This window comes from Malus sylvestris, chromosome 10 (genome assembly GCF_916048215.2).
Source record: "Malus sylvestris chromosome 10, drMalSylv7.2, whole genome shotgun sequence".
Lineage (NCBI taxonomy): Eukaryota > Viridiplantae > Streptophyta > Magnoliopsida > Rosales > Rosaceae > Malus > Malus sylvestris.
In genome coordinates, this window is record NC_062269.1 from 39,247,641 (window position 1) to 39,262,974 (window position 15,334).

General features: G+C 40.5%; 2 protein-coding genes across 5 annotated transcripts; both read right to left on the bottom strand.

Annotated features, from left to right (window-relative positions):
* Nucleotides 1-844: 844 nt before the first annotated feature.
* On the bottom strand, nucleotides 845-3,154 carry LOC126587176 (uncharacterized). Its single transcript, XM_050252190.1, has 3 exons — nucleotides 2,935-3,154; nucleotides 2,649-2,806; nucleotides 845-1,516 (listed from the first exon to the last, which is right to left on the bottom strand). The coding sequence occupies exons 1-3, from the start codon at nucleotides 3,013-3,015 to the stop codon at nucleotides 1,396-1,398; spliced, it is 360 nt and encodes a 119-aa protein (XP_050108147.1). The 5' UTR covers nucleotides 3,016-3,154; the 3' UTR covers nucleotides 845-1,395.
* Nucleotides 3,155-3,853: 699 nt separating this feature from the next.
* On the bottom strand, nucleotides 3,854-8,966 carry LOC126587177 (nonsense-mediated mRNA decay factor SMG7-like). 4 transcript variants are annotated; one of them, XM_050252192.1, is made up of 6 exons: nucleotides 8,460-8,966; nucleotides 7,627-7,765; nucleotides 6,928-7,512; nucleotides 6,691-6,813; nucleotides 6,422-6,582; nucleotides 3,854-6,016 (listed from the first exon to the last, which is right to left on the bottom strand). In XM_050252192.1, the coding sequence occupies exons 2-6, from the start codon at nucleotides 7,687-7,689 to the stop codon at nucleotides 4,009-4,011; spliced, it is 2,940 nt and encodes a 979-aa protein (XP_050108149.1). In that variant the 5' UTR covers nucleotides 7,690-7,765; nucleotides 8,460-8,966; the 3' UTR covers nucleotides 3,854-4,008. The 4 variants fall into 4 exon arrangements, with proteins under 4 accessions (XP_050108149.1, XP_050108152.1, XP_050108151.1 ...); XM_050252195.1 differs by having other exon boundaries at nucleotides 8,406-8,966; XM_050252194.1 differs by having other exon boundaries at nucleotides 8,388-8,966.
* Nucleotides 8,967-15,334: the final 6,368 nt, after the last annotated feature.

The window sequence follows — 15,334 nt, forward strand, 5'->3', positions numbered from 1 at the left end:
TGTGGCTAGAGAAAGATTCATACCCCTAGGCTTGCATATTATTAACGTGTCGTTAAATGTGGCGAATTGCTTAAAAATAGATTTTATGATGGTTTTTGTAGAAATTTCTAAAATTGATTAAATACCTTTGACTACTGTTTTTCGGTAGAGGTGTTAGTGGGTTAAATTGTTAGTTTTTAAGAGAATAGGAACCGGGTTGGGGAGTCGATCCCGCAGTAGGATATATAGGCATGATTTCCTTCCACTACTGAGGTAAGTCATCATCTAAAAGAAATTTAACGTGACATTAACATGGTAGTGCCACTTAGCGATCCGTTACTTTGATTGCCCCTCCAAATTACTTGTTCGGTGAGACCAAAAAAAAGAAATTTGGGGTCCGAACATTAGACCCCGTCAGCAATATGACACCACACCCAAGAAACCAACCGTGCCCACCCAAACCACCACCACCCCCTCCCCGCCCCAATTTCTAGGCCCCCAAACTCCTCTGGTCTCACTACTCTCCCTTTGGTCGGGGCAGCGCTGCATCCTATTCAGGTCAAATTTTGCCAACCTAAGCCAATCCGTTGCTAAATGAATCATAAAATAAAAAGACTTGAACACGATGCCAAAACTAAAGCAATAAAATCGACATCTTCCACCACCAAACATTGAGAGGCGTTCAGTGGTGCCAAACCTAGTTACTTACAATTATGAGAATGGTCGTTTCCTGTTGAGCCCACGGAGTAGGCTTATTCTGTGGGCTCAACACTTGAAAAAATAACTCGGTGAACTTTTTATTTTTTTATTTTTTTTCTAAAACAAAGGAAAGGAAATCAATATCTTATGGTAAAAACTCGTAAAATTGTAACACCACGTAGCAATCTACATAAATTTCTCCAAGAAAGCCACCAGAAAGATCAACCGACTGTGAAATCCCACTACATATTCGTTGCCTTTATGCCTCACATAGTCTATTCCTTTCCTTACATAAAGATAATGATGACACAAATGGAGAAGCAACGCTAGGCATCTATTAATCTTAAAAGAATAAAAACATAAAGTAAAGGGAAAGCATCCTGATCGGAATAAACGAAAGCCAATGCTGGAGGACGGTATATATACCGACCTCTAGACATTGTGATCCCAACACCATCAGAGAGATGAAGTTCTTGTTTCAGCTCCCGTGTTGCTCGTGTTTCTGCTTCATCAAGCCCAAAAGCAGCAAGCACAAGGAGGAGGAGGCCAAGACTGACTGAAAATGCAACTCCTCTCGTCGATATCGCTCGTGAAACAGTGCAGAACTCTTCAGCAACCTGCTTGCTGTTTTGACAACCTTGTTGTTGTCTTCTCATGCCTCTCGAAATGATTGTATCACAACTGTAGTTGTCTTTGAATGAAGTATAAGATGCCCTTTTAAAGGGATTTATCCTCGGTTTTCACAACGCCGTCTCTGTTCTCCTTTTGATCATTTGGCGCTAAGCCCATCTCACGGATTTGATGTTCAACAGAAACCAAACCAGTCTGCGCAAGAAACCTGCAGCATAAAATCAATCCACAATTCAACAAGGATCCATGAAATAATAAATTCTAGCAAGTCATGCAAATTCGAACCTCCACACTAACGCATTTCAAATAAAACAACAAAATCAAACATGCCTCAAAAATCTTAAGTTTGGACTGCTTGCGCTTTTTCTTTTCTAGTTCTACTCTAAACCCACGAATGAGAAAAAGTGTGTACCAAACACCATCACCTCAGAAACAGTGAAACACAACTTAATAAAATGTAAAGACTCGTCAAATCTATCTTATGTCGTAGAATATATAAAATAATGTCTGCAAAGTTTAGCCCTGTGCTGGCTTGTACAGAGTACCCTTAGCTTTGCCCCTAATTCCATCGGGATATGTATAACAAGTGCCCATAGTTCCAACCCAGGCTCCAAAAATATAATTTAGCCCTCTCAAACCTCCCTCAAAACAATCTTTCTGCCGTTTGTATAAAAAACATTGAAAATTAAGGACCTGCTCGGTAGAAAACAAGGTTGGACACGCTAGCTAACTGATATTACAAGTATAAACTATAAAGGCTAAAAAAGATGAGAGAGCAGCTCATATATCAAGCAAGTTTTACCCCTCCGTGTATTACAACAACTTACCATGCCTTAAAATCAAGGAACGCAATCTAATAACATGACAAATTAACCACTCTTGTTGACCGATTAGCAAGCACAAATCCATTTCTGGGGCATTCACAAAGCAACTTAATATGTTCAAACACCAGCACAACTCATCAAACAGGAAGTATAGGTTGCAATGTGAGCTATAGCATACACATAAGTTAACAATTGGACTTAAATACGCTGACGAAATTGGTAAAATTCGAAATCACGGTGACTAAATGTGATTTCGACCCAAAACACAGCAAACAAAACCGTGTTGTACCCTTACAAACAGTTATCAACAACACATACTAATTCCATTACATACCCAATAACATAAAGGCAACAAATTACTCAAAAAATAAAGCATTGATCCAAAAAAGCATAAAAATTAACCAAAAGAGGAACCACATTCATTCACCCACATCCAGATTTACCAAACTGCTAAACTTAAAAAGGAAAAAGTAAATTGTGGGTAATTTACTCGAGATACATATTCAATGAACTTACCAGCTAAGAAGCAGGAAGAGGGTCGCAGTGATAAGAACAAGGAACGCAACGTGAAAAACCAACCAAGAGTCACTGGAAGAGAATGCCAAACCCAGCATCACAGCAAGGCACACACCCAGCATCACAAACGCAAATCTCAGCGTCGTCCACGTCGGACCCTGCAAAATCCAATCACCCCCGAAAAAAAGAAGCAAACTTTCGATTACCCCTTTTCATTTTTGGCAAGAACCGTTCGTAATCGTAGCAAATACAGAAGCTACAGAAAGAAGGGGGAAAGTGTGCGTACGTTAACGCCGGGAGCTAGAGCGCCGAGAAAGACTGCGTTCGCCGACGATATTGGTTCGGGTTCTGGTTGCCTTTCGGCCATCGTGCGGGGTTTGGATCTGCGACTGCCGACTTGCGAGCTGAGAGGATCTGAGTGCAGGGGAGGTGTGGGAAAGCTGGAGCAGTGACTTTTAACTGGTGGGAGAAAAAGAAGAAAACTTTTTTTTATTTCTGCTTGGATTGAACGGTATTTTCCCGGAAAATTTTAATAGCAGGTATAAAATATTGATGATGTCGAAAATATCAGTAATTCAAAAATACGAAAATTTTGATGGAAATATCGGAATATTATCGATATCGATAAAAATTGAATAAAAACTACAGAAATTGTAAGAAAAACTTGGAAATTTTTATTGAAACTTTGCATGATGTTTATTTAGTCAATTATCTATAAGTTTATCAAAAAATTGGAAGGAAATGCATTGCATGATAGATATAACTGATTTAAGTTGATTATATAGTGAACTAGCAAACATTGTGAGTGTAGAAAATATGTAGTAATTTATGAAAGAAGTTTAAACACACCATAATCATTTATATATAATAAATTAGTACAATATTTTATACTTTATACATTGTATGGTAAAATACATATGGATAATATCGGAAATATAGGTAGTCCAAAAAAATATCGGTAATCCAAAAACACGAAAATTTCGATATAAATATCGGGATATTATGGATATTTTAGACCAGACAGATGGTAGATATCCAAGTTCTCAGATATAAAATTTTAAGAGACAAATGACGTTTTACCGCATTGACAGAAAATAATAATACTTATGCAAATTGGTCTATATTTGATCCCCTCTTATCTCCTTTCTCTTGACATTTAACAATTTAATCCACTAACGCTATTTGTCAAAAAAAAAAAAAAAAAAAAAAAAAAGGGTGAGTTTTTAGATATACAAAAGTTAATCTTCATCACATTGTGGACCGCAGGAGGATTTCACAGTTTCATCTGCTTACGTATATACAAAAATGCAGACATGGATATTTCAAGACTATCGTATCAACTTTTACGTGTTAAAATCTCTCAATCGTCCATATAACTAGGACCTCTGGCAGCAGGATCATGCTGCAGTTTAGTTTCTTTCTCCTTAAGGTACTGCAGAAGCGGCTGCTGCTCTTTTCTTACATCCGTCACAGCGCCACACCCGTAGGGGATTGGTCTTTGGTAGCCAGGAAAAGGCGGATTCGATGGCAGGTTGTTCATCTGCATTGGCGGATTAGACGCCACGTGATGTCCCCATCGGTTGAAATGATTTAACCTGGAAGCATCATAATCGTACAAGTTTCCGGGGTTACTGGGCGGATACAGAGAATTTGGCCATGCATGGTGGCCAAGGTTGAGACTCTCTCTGTACTGACGGAGCCATTCTGATGAAGTCATTCGATGCCAAGGTGGGTACTTATCCATGAAATTTAGAATGCCGGAACTATAATCAGGTAGCGCTTGAGTTGCAGTCCAGTTTGCATAGCTGCCTGCCTGTGAATATGTTGCGTTAGCGTCACAGAGATTATCTGTCATGCTGATCCCCGCGGAGCTTTTGCAGTCGCTGAAACTAGATTCGGTTCCACCATCAAACCAAACAGCATCATCTGGCAATAGAGGAGCAGAAGGCACAGGAGTTGTATAAGTAGAGGAAGAGGAATGAGTGCTCGAAATTTCATGACTACTGACAGAATATTCATTTTCATTGATGGACAGAACATCCAGATATTCCGAAGCTATTTCCTCAATGGGGCTCAAGCTCGAGCCACGTTTACTTATTTTGCTTGTGCTTTTCTCCTTATTACTGTTCAAATTTCCTCCGTCCAGGACCCAAGCATTAAGAGAGGGAGGCCCGGCTGTGATTGGAGTTTCCAAAAATGGCTGTTCCTTCACAGAAGGCTCCTGCTGTTTAAATGGCATGTTGCGCCGAAAATTAGTGATATCAGCATGAAAAGATAAGGGATCAGTCTTGGCCTGGTTTTGCGCTATAAGAAGTGATGTGGCACGGCGCAAGCACTCATCAGAAGGTACACTTTGATCCACCATATCTTTCGTAGGGTATGGATCCTTTAAAGTAGAGGAAATCTTGAGTGGTGCTGAGTTGTGCCTTGTAAGAGGCCTGAAGACAATAACTTCTTCCTCTTCCGCGTCAACAGAATGTCCGTTAGAACTCAGATTTTCCCCAGCAATCATCTGTTTCTTGCATTCTTTCAGCGGTTCGTGGATATGAAGACTAGGCATTTTCAGTTTACCATCAGGATTGTTGGACTCGAATCCTCCTAGTTCTTTCCCGTCTGCATACTCATTTGACTCTGCCATATAGAATTTGGAAAATTTTCTTCGAGATTTGTCATAGACAATCCACTTTTGAGAACCTGTTGATCTGTCTGCAATTTTAATTGCAGCCTTGATGATTCTCTGAGCACGACAATCAATTCCGCTGTCATAATTGTCAATATGTTCCGGATGATATGAGAAATCTAGTGATGCATGAACACAATCTACCGGTGCAAATCCCCTCAGCTCATAGTCTTCCCACAGAGGAGTACCTTCTGGATACTTGGCCTCATCCTCGTTGAGGTTGAATTGCTTCAGAAGATCAATGAATGCACCAAAAAAGTAAGACATCGCACTTCTGCATTTTTCATCGACCCCATACATTTCTGCTCCATCAAGCACGACAACTAGCCACTCCACAAAAACAAGCACAGCTGGTAGAAGGGGGCAAGTCTCTACTGCACCAGCCTCTGAACATCTTTCAACAAACCGCCCCATGAAAATGAATGCTGCAGTCAGTGCCAATTGTCTCAGCTCTTTCTGCTGGATATCGATTTTGTCAGTTGATCCTTTTATTTCCGGGGTCTTGATTAGATTCTGTACGGTAAAGACTAGTACAGAAACAACTTGGAGTGCTCGAAAAGGGCCTCTTCTAACTGAATCCATACGCTGATATGGCTCCAATGCAGCTTTTAGCTCTGTATCATCTAGTGCCATCAGTGCATCGAACTCTCTCATAGTAGACGCAAAAGCACAGGGGAATTCATCCACACTGCCCACATACAAAATTCCATAGAGAAAGTCAGAACACAAGCAACAAAGAATTTGATATGTAAATAAAGAATTGGAAACACAAGCATAGATCAAAGGCAAGTAGTTCCAATGATTAAACATTAAATGGCCTTGATTACAATCTTCGTCGAAACATCACTTTGCTCAAGCAATGTGAAGCAAGTTAACAACCTAAGTAACAATGTAAGCTCAAGTTAAAGATCTATTCGGTTTTACAATCTTAGCTGCTATGGATTGCGAAACCGAATAGAATTAAATGAAAAGACAAGCGATTACACAATGACATTGTAACAACAAAATGAGGACGATCACAATTCAACAAAAGATGCACCATCCAAATTCAACAGTTAAATGTAGCAACACTCCATAGTGGTTAAGTGAGTACCTTGATTTAATGTGAAAGAAACTTAACATTCCAATAATAAGAGACCATAACTTTGTATCATCGCTCGACTGTGAAATAGTCTGAACACTGGTTCTTTCAGACGGGTTTAAGAAATTAAAGTGGGCCTCGCTTGAAGGAGAATATACATGAGATGACCTGCTCTGCAAGATCGTAAAAAGCAAATGAGAACTGCTGAAGTATGAATATCAGAAGGATATGACAGTAGTGACTAAAAACAATAGATGTTTCTGTAATTTGTCAGATTTTACCCTTTCAAACAGTAGGATAAGGTTACCCCGAGCATCAGGGAAAGGTTCTTTAACAGCTAAACTTCTTATACAGTGGTACAAAGCGAGGAACTCGTCACCAATATATGTTGCCAATACAGCCAACTGCAAACAAACTCACATGTAACCTTTAACTGAGTTCTGTTTAAATAACACAGGCAGATATCGTAAAGAAATTTAGGTCTTGTAACCAAAATCTTCAGGGAAATAGAAATCTACCTGATTGTGGGGGTTTCCACTATCTGACCAAGTTGCTGCCGCTTCCAAGTAGTGAGTGGCCGCAACTGACCAATTTCGGGTTTGCACATCAGGCTTTTCATATTGTTCTCTGTATCTAGCCAGATCCCCGAGACACACCAAAAAGCGATGGCACAAAAATTGGCACTTCTGCATCTTTTTCTGCCCTGCAAAAGTAAGGTCGCCGCCTCCCTTTCTATTTATCACAGACTCTTCAGGGAGACTCTTACGTTTACTTATCTTCCCAATCATATTCTGGTAGAATTCAATTGCTTCTGATAGAAAGAGTTTAAACCCTTCTATATGAATATCATTTCGTAGCACCACCATATTTTTGCTTTCTGCATTCACTGAACTTCCTTTTAGTCTTTTGCGAAACTCGTCAATATGCTTGTAGTGTAGCTTCCACAAAGAATACTCGATGTCTTGAAATTCCAACTGCTCATGATCACTCAATATGAGATTCTCATAACCAGATCGCACTTCGCAGTACAAGTCCTGGACCTCAGAGTTCAAGAGTCCTTTGGAATGGACCACACCCCACAACTGATTTTCTTTGGTTGCAACCTGAAAGGTGAAAAGTTTCATCATTTTCGAGACTCACAGAGAAAAATCGTACTACAATTATCTCTGATCTTTGAGTAAGTGTTAAGAAGTACCAAATGTAGCTGCAGAATTTACCTCAATCAAAAACTTGGGTCTATCTCCCTGATCTTTGAGGGGCAAAGGTGAAATCGCCTTCATGTTTAACAGGAAAAACTTCTTCAGCTGTTCTTTATCTCCTTTGTGCAAGCTGCAATATGCTTATGGCATAACACATCTGTTGGTAAACATCACAAATTAGTGCCCCTTGCAGTTGCAAAACAATGGAAAATCACTTGATTCATGCAAAAGGCAAGAAAAAAAAATCAAAGTATGAGGAGCATTTGCCACAGGAAGTACCAGATTACAAGAAAATCATGTTTACAACTATATCTTGAGCATAATTGGACAACTAAAGGTGGGAATAAAAACCCTAAACTGAGCCAACCAATTGCATGGAAATTTAGGGAGGGATAAATTCCTAATCTGATAAGTAGTCAAAAGTTGAAGTGAAATCCACTAAATTTCCAAAATATCAATTCCCAACAGAGAAAAAAAGGAAAGAAAGTAGATCTGCTATTGACTTTTAGGGTTTTAGCCACCCAGAAGATAATGATCATCATCATGCAACCAATGAACGTGGAAACTGGCCTAAAAGCAACAATTTGTCCAACCCTAACTCTATTCTAACTTCTTTAATCATGTTCAATTGGTCAATTAACTGATAATTAAATATCAAATTCAGAGCAGAAAACAGCAAATGTAAGACAAAAACAGAAATTATGCAATAAATCCATGTAAAATTCAGCAAAACAAAGTTCAAGAAACAAACTTCAGCAGCCAAAGTTTGAGTCTTTAACTGATGCTGCAGAACCCACCAAACAGAAAAGCTAACAAATGGAAGGGGAGGGAGAGAGAGAGAGAGAGAGAACCAAAGTTTGTCTTTAACTGATGCTGCAGAACCCACCAAGCAGAAAAGCTCACAAATGGAAGGAGAGAGAGAGGGGGAGAGAGGGAGAGAAAGAGAGAGAGCCAAAGTTTGAGTCTTTAACCGATGCTGCAAACCCCACCAAGCAGAAAAGCTCACAAATGGAAAGGGAGGGGGGGGAGAGAGAGAGAGAGAGAGACCAAGCAGAAAAGCTCACAAATGGAAGGAGAGAGAGAGGGGGAGAGAGGGAGAGAAAGAGAGAGAGCCAAAGTTTGAGTCTTTAACCGATGCTGCAAACCCCACCAAGCAGAAAAGCTCACAAATGGAAAGGGAGGGGGGGGGAGAGAGAGAGAGAGAGAGAGGAGAGGAGAATTGGGGGCTTCCAACTGTAGAGACGAGAGGTTCAGTTTGGAAGGGAAGAGAGAGAGAGAGAGAGAGAGGGGAGAATTTGGGGCTTCCAACTGTAGAGACTAGGTTCAGTCTGGAAGAGGAGAGAGAGAGAGAGAGAGACACTCACACACACAGAGGAGAATTGGGGGCTTCCAACTGTAGAGACAAGAGGTTCAGTTGTGAAACAGACAAAGTAAAAGGTGGCTGATGATGATGAGACTCATTAGAACGAGAGAATTTTCAATGTTTTCGTTACACGAAATAGTACATCATGTGCTCCTATATAAATGGTGGATTATGTCTGTTAAAAGGTTAATAACTTAAAAATTAAAAATTTTCACCACTTGCATAAAAACACGTGATGTAACATCCTTATTTCCGGCACAACTAAAAATTTTCCCATCAGAACAAGTCTGCTGTCTGTTATCAGCTATCTTACCCAATTTTTTAACTTATTTTATTTTTCATTTTCCAAATTCTTTAGTCTTTAATTTGTAATAAAATAATTGATTATCCAATGTTAGAATTTGGAGAATAAGATAAAGTGGCTTATCATCATGTGACTCATGTCCAAGCATCAACTTTCACCGGACTAAATTTTTAGAGAGGATGACTTGTAGTTCAAGCCAAGGTAGTAAAAGTCCAACTTGTTCATATGATTAATACCGTACATTGTTGTGAGACACCATCTTTTTTATATCAAGATAGAATTGCATTTGCATTCATAATTTAGGGAGTACATCTAATATCAAAAAAATAATGTATAATTTTTTTTTAAGTCAGTGTCGTTTAATTAAGAAAAGTGCTTAAAAGATTGATATCTTTTTTTTGCGATGAATCCTTGATGAATATTATTTTCTTTGGGAATGATAGTAACCTTCTCATTTTATCTCCTCGGTTATCCCTCTCATCCTACAATGTGAAATGATAATTTGAACTGTCTATTATTTAGGTCATTTTTTAAATATCATTCCTACCAAAAAAATTAGCTAACTCTAAAATTCTTTAGTCATTTAACAGTTGTACACTAGATAGACGAATCATATTTCTCACTTAAACACTAAAATTTTGTCAAGGCTAATTGAATGGTTAAACGATTTCTTTTTTTTTTTTTTTTTTTTTTTTTTGCAAAGTTGATCTTTAAAGTGTGATATAGAATTAAACGGTTCAAATCATGAAGTAACGTGGTAGAATGATAAGGAAAGCCATGAAGGTAAAACAAAAAAGTTTAAGCGAGAAGGTTCTTAGCATATCCCAATTTTTTTCTTTAATCCATTAACATATTTAATGTTTTTTCATACACTAATCATTTGAGTTATGGATTAGTGGCACACGTGTACGCAATGAAGTGGCTGTAGTGTCCCTGGGTAGATAGGGTAGTTTGGCGCTAGGGTGTTTTTGTGACTTTGTCTTGTGCCAATCACAAATGCTTGCATGAGCTTAGTCATAGATTCATAAATAGACCCCTAATTAAATTGGGACGAAAAAAATCTTTGTAAATTTTTTCGGATTTCAGAAATATGAACTATCCTGACGAAGTTACCAGCTGATCTTCTTATTGAAAAGAAAAAATAAAATAAAATGAAGATGATGTGGATGCAAATTTTCTCCTCCTCGATCTTGGACGATTTTGCACCTACAAAACAACTAGCACATTAGGTTAAGACCAAAAGCCTCACGAGCCCACGATGAATGGGGGGGCTTTGACCGAAGAACCTCCGATGCCAAAATTAGAATTTTAGAGAGAAATAGTGTTTAGAGTATTTGTGATTTTTTGTAAGATAATTGGAATGAGTGTTTGGTGAAAATGAGAGCCTATTTATAGGGCTAGGGTTCTTGATTTAATATGATTTTGAGAGTTATGTGATTAATTGACTAATTAATTTGGCATAATAGGATTATTACCAAATGAATTAGCTAACTAATGGGATGAATAAGCAAAGTATGGCCAATTCCTTTTCTAGCAATAGATGGCCGGCCATTTAGTGCATATTTGGGGATATTTGGTGGTAATTGGGATTTTATGAAATAATTAGCTAATAATTCCTTATTTATCTTAGCTAATTATTATCATAAAAGGGAAAGTATGGTAGAAAAGGTAGGAAATAAAAGGAGATGGCCGGTTCCTTTGGGGGAGTGGGTAACCGGCCAAAAGAGGTATTTTTTGGGTGTGATTGGTGATTTAATTGGTTGATTAATGAATTTAGGAATTAATTCATTAATTAGCCAATTAATCTCTATTTATATGGAACAATTTATAGGTTATGAAGTAATTACCTAAAATGAGGATGGATGAGATAATTTGGAATTGGTTACCTTTTTTTGGAGCATTTTTAACTTGGTTGAGTATGATTGTCTACTGCTCGCGCGTAGAAACTTGGTACGCCTCAAGGGTATTTTTGTCATTTTTACCCAAAAATCCACGTGTCACCTTGTGATTATTTTTTGCTCCACAAATGCCCCCACACCTGTTGGGCTGCTCGCAGGAAAGGACAGCAGGTGTAGAGATCTTCTTGCTTTAGGAAACATAGGATTGCTTCCTATTTTGATGTAAATTCTCTCTTTAATTGGAAATTAGATCTTTCTAGGAAAGGGAAATAAATTTCTCTCAAAACCTATTTAAGTCCACCTTAAGTGGGTTATTAAATCAACTTTGGAGAGCGATTTATTCTACCCAACAAGAGAGAATATTTGTTTCCCTTCCTCTAGCAATCTTCTACATCTTGCCCGTGCAAATGACCGTCTTTCGTTGATTTCTTCGTCTTCTCCGTGCCGCACCGATGTAAGAAAAATTTAATTTTTCTTGCCTTCTTTTTGGATAGTGCTATTACAGGGCAGCCGTCGGGGTGGTGCGGCACGTCGGCTGGCAGGGGCCAGGAGTTGGCTCGTCATGGGCTGAGGAGATGTCGTGGCAGGGACCACTGCTTGGGCAGCTTGGCTTGGCTTGAGCTAAGGGTAGCTTATGCGGCTGGGGTCGCGGATTGTGGCGTTGGGGCGCAGTGCTAGGCGAGCCGCATGGCTCATGTCCTTTGGGCTCTTGGACCTGACTCGGACCAGGTTGGCGATTAAGAGAAATGAGGAGATTGTGGGTCTCTTGGGCTGCTGGAATGTTGGGTTGAACTCCCCTGCTGGGTACCACGAATGACGTTGGCTACTTTAACTCTCTTCGTTAGGAGAAACGTGGGCTGCTCCCAAAATAAGAGGTGAATAGGATCAAGGCGGATGCATTGGTTCGTCCAATCACCGTTGTGGATCCTGCTACAAGTGAATGTGGGAAAAGGGATCTTCCCTGCCTGCTCAAGAGATGCCGGTTGAGAAAAAACCAAAGACTTCTTTTGCTGCTTATACAAAGGATGAAAAGTTTATTGCTGCTTATAATCAAGTGATCCACTTCAAGAGAATCGTCGATAGGCTTGAATCCCAAGTGTTGGAACTTCAAGGTGTATTGAAGATCAACAAAAGTTTGAAGAAAGAAGTGGATGAGTTGCAGCGCGTCCATGTTGGTATTGGTGAAGTAGTTGGAGAGCTTGGTGCCCAGGCTGGAGCAGTCGGGGGTGATGCCGCTGCTGAAGGTGTGGCGACCGAATAGTCGTGGGATGTCTAGGCTGCTAAAGTGTAGTCATCTAGGTAACCTTTAAGATTTTCTTTGTTTTTCCTTGTAGCTCTTGTTTTGCTTGAACTCTTTCGGCCTTTGCTAGTTGTTTATAAACATGTTTTCCTCAGCTTTTCTTCATTTTTGCTTCTTTTGTTCATGCCCTAACCTTTAGACTTGATAGACCAGTGGCAAGCATGCTACTGTTTTATAAGTAGACAAGCTCGCGTAGCCTATGCAGCCGTAGGTGTTGGTGTAGAACTTTGCAAAGTTGTTAGCCATTAGGTTGGCAGCCGGATGCCTTACTTACAAAAGCAGACAAGTCCGCGTAACCACTAGGCTGTTAACCTTGACTTTCTCCAATTCTGTAGGTTGCATAGCAAGTATCACAACACTTTAAGACTTGGTGTAGGTTGTTCCGCGCTTGGCAGAGGTGAAGCTTATCGACTACGTAGCATGTCGGCAGTGGATAAAACTTCGTATATGCGTGTTAGCTTGTTTAACCTTTCACAAGAATGTGTGGTTGTATAAGTCTAGTGCAACTTTACTGCTCAAAGGGCAAGCCGTAGGCAGTCTTCCGGAATTCGTAGGCTACCTTAGTGCACTCGGTAGCAGCTTTAGGATTCCAGGGTAACCGTCCATCGGATGTACTGTGTAATGTGCCATCTCCGTCTCTAGGGCCCGGTTCCCCACGGATTAGGCCAAGAGACCCAAAATCCTTCAGTTAGCTAAGCCTTGAAAAAGACCATTGCGACTACTTCTAGGAATCCCGGCACAAGCCATCATGCATCTAGTTATACTAGGGCAGCCCAGCTCATCCACGTCTGGATATTCAGAGTGTAGAGTTTATCCTCCCATTCTTGGAGAGCTGACCCATGTGGGTGTCGGGGAATTGGTTTACCCTCTCGTGTTGGAGAGCAATTAGTTTACCCTCTCGCACTGGAAAGCATGGTTAGTCTCTCGGGGGGGGCACAATTCCTGCGGTAAGTCCCTAAGAAGGGCGCGGTCTTCTTTTGAAGTGCAGGAGTGATCAGTTGTTGTAAGCATGCAGCCAAGCCAAGTCGTGATTACTTCTGAATTCCTTATTGAAAAACGAGTTAAACGAACGAGAACTTAAATGTAAGGTAAGAATTGCATAACAACTGGATAATCATCGACTAGTGAGGTAGTGCCCGTCGAGCTGCTTAAGTCTTCGGGCTTTGATATAGCGAGAGGTCACACATAGTACTTCCTCAGATTGTAGGCGTTCCACTGTTTTTCGATCTTTTTGTCGTTTTATGGTGGCGAGGGTGTAATTGTTCTTGCCACATACTCTGCTGATCTTGTACAGACTTTCCCAAATGGGATCCATATTTTTGGAGCTTTTTCTGCTGGCAGTGATGAAGGGTTTTCTTATGACCAGATCTTTAGGCTGGAACTGCCGGATCTTGGCCCTTTTGTTGTAGCTGGAGAAGAGCTGATGTTGGTAGGCTGCGATGCGAGTGATAGTCTGTTCGCGCCTTTCTTCTGCCAGATCTAAGCTTGTGGCCATCTCCTTTCGGTTGCTCGTCTTTTGGTTGTGCGATATGCACATAGACATCCTTGGAGTTCGTCTGGCCATTTTCTTTTCTTATTGGTGAAGTAGTCGGTTGCCACGATCATCATCCCTTTACCCATAGTAGTCTGGCTGGTGATTAGCTAGGACTCGGAATGAATTGAAAGCTTTTTCACCACCAAGTCTTTTGTCATTCACAGGCCTGCTAGTGGGGCTTCGTACTCTGCTTCGTTGTTAGATGCTTTGAAGCTTAGAGTGATCGCCTGCTTGAGCATTGAAACATCTAAGGTGGTAAGAACCACGACTGCTCACAAGCTTTCGTAGTTGGATGCGCCGTTGACATGCAAACGTCAGAAATCTCCACTGAGGGAGCAGGTGTGGCTAAAGTGTGCTCGGCTGCCTTCGGGGCGTCGTTGAGCCGAGTTGTTGCGTTCATCAAAAAACTTACATCTGTCAGGGTCTACGCCTTTATCGTCACTGGTTTGGATTCGGCGGAATAATACATCATAATGATGACTGCTTGCGTTTGAAGGTAAAACTTAAGCTTTTGGGTTACAACAATTATCGCCAAAGTTAGCTTTTGAATTTTTAATAGCATCGATGAGAGCTTTTGAACTGTAGAATACAGGTAACTGTAGAATACAGGTAGTCGGGCCCCCAGCTTTTCTCGCATAATGGTAGAGCTTATTGCTACTTTAGATACCGTCAAACATGCGAATAAGTCATCTGCTGCTTCTAGGGAGGTGATGTCGGGTACTTCTTCAAGTCTTTGAATGTGCATTGGCGGGCCTCATCCCAAAGTGCATGCTTCTCTGCCAAAGCAAAAGAGTCTGCCAAAGTTAGATCTTCTTTCATGATTAATTTTCCGAATAGCGGGTGGTCTGCTGGAAGTCCTTTTTGGAATGCTGCTCTAGCTATCGAGTCGTTGCATCCGACTATTTTTGTCTTCTCTACTTTAAACCTCCTCACATAGTCGCGAAGCGACTCCTTTGGGTTCTTCTTGACGTCGAACAAATGGTCAGACTTCTTTTTTATCGAGCGATAGGATGAATATTCTTTGGTGAAAACCAAAGAAAGTTCGTAGAAATTTCGGATGGATTGTGGCGGCAAGGTGTAGAACCAATCTTACGCCTCGCCTTGTAGATTGGTGGCAAATATCTTGCACATGAGATCATCGTTGTTTCGATAAAGGATCATTGCGCTTCGGAAGCGCTTTAAGTGTATTTCCGGGTCTTCATCCCCTTTGAAAGATGTGAAATGTGGCATGCTGAACTCGCGTGGAGGCTCTGCTTGCTCGATCTCGTCCATGAAGGGTGACCTGCTTATGTTGGTCATGTTCCATCGTAGTGCCTCGTCGGTGACC

What these genes read in the sequence shown, in the direction of transcription:
- LOC126587177 (XM_050252192.1), bottom strand. Translation starts at nt 7,689, where the DNA reads ATGAAGGCGATTTCACCTTTGCCCCTCAAAGATCAGGGAGATAGACCC. An exon ending in TTATCCTACTGTTTGAAAGG is followed by an intron (nt 6,583 to 6,690) that starts GTAAAATCTGAC and finishes ACGATCTTGCAG; the next exon opens with AGCAGGTCATCTCATGTATA. An exon ending in TTCTTTCACATTAAATCAAG is followed by an intron (nt 6,017 to 6,421) that starts GTACTCACTTAA and finishes GTATGTGGGCAG; the next exon opens with TGTGGATGAATTCCCCTGTG.
- LOC126587176 (XM_050252190.1), bottom strand. Translation starts at nt 3,015, where the DNA reads ATGGCCGAAAGGCAACCAGAACCCGAACCAATATCGTCGGCGAACGCA. An exon ending in CTCTAGCTCCCGGCGTTAAC is followed by an intron (nt 2,807 to 2,934) that starts GTACGCACACTT and finishes TGGATTTTGCAG; the next exon opens with GGTCCGACGTGGACGACGCT. An exon ending in CTCTTCCTGCTTCTTAGCTG is followed by an intron (nt 1,517 to 2,648) that starts GTAAGTTCATTG and finishes TTTATGCTGCAG; the next exon opens with GTTTCTTGCGCAGACTGGTT.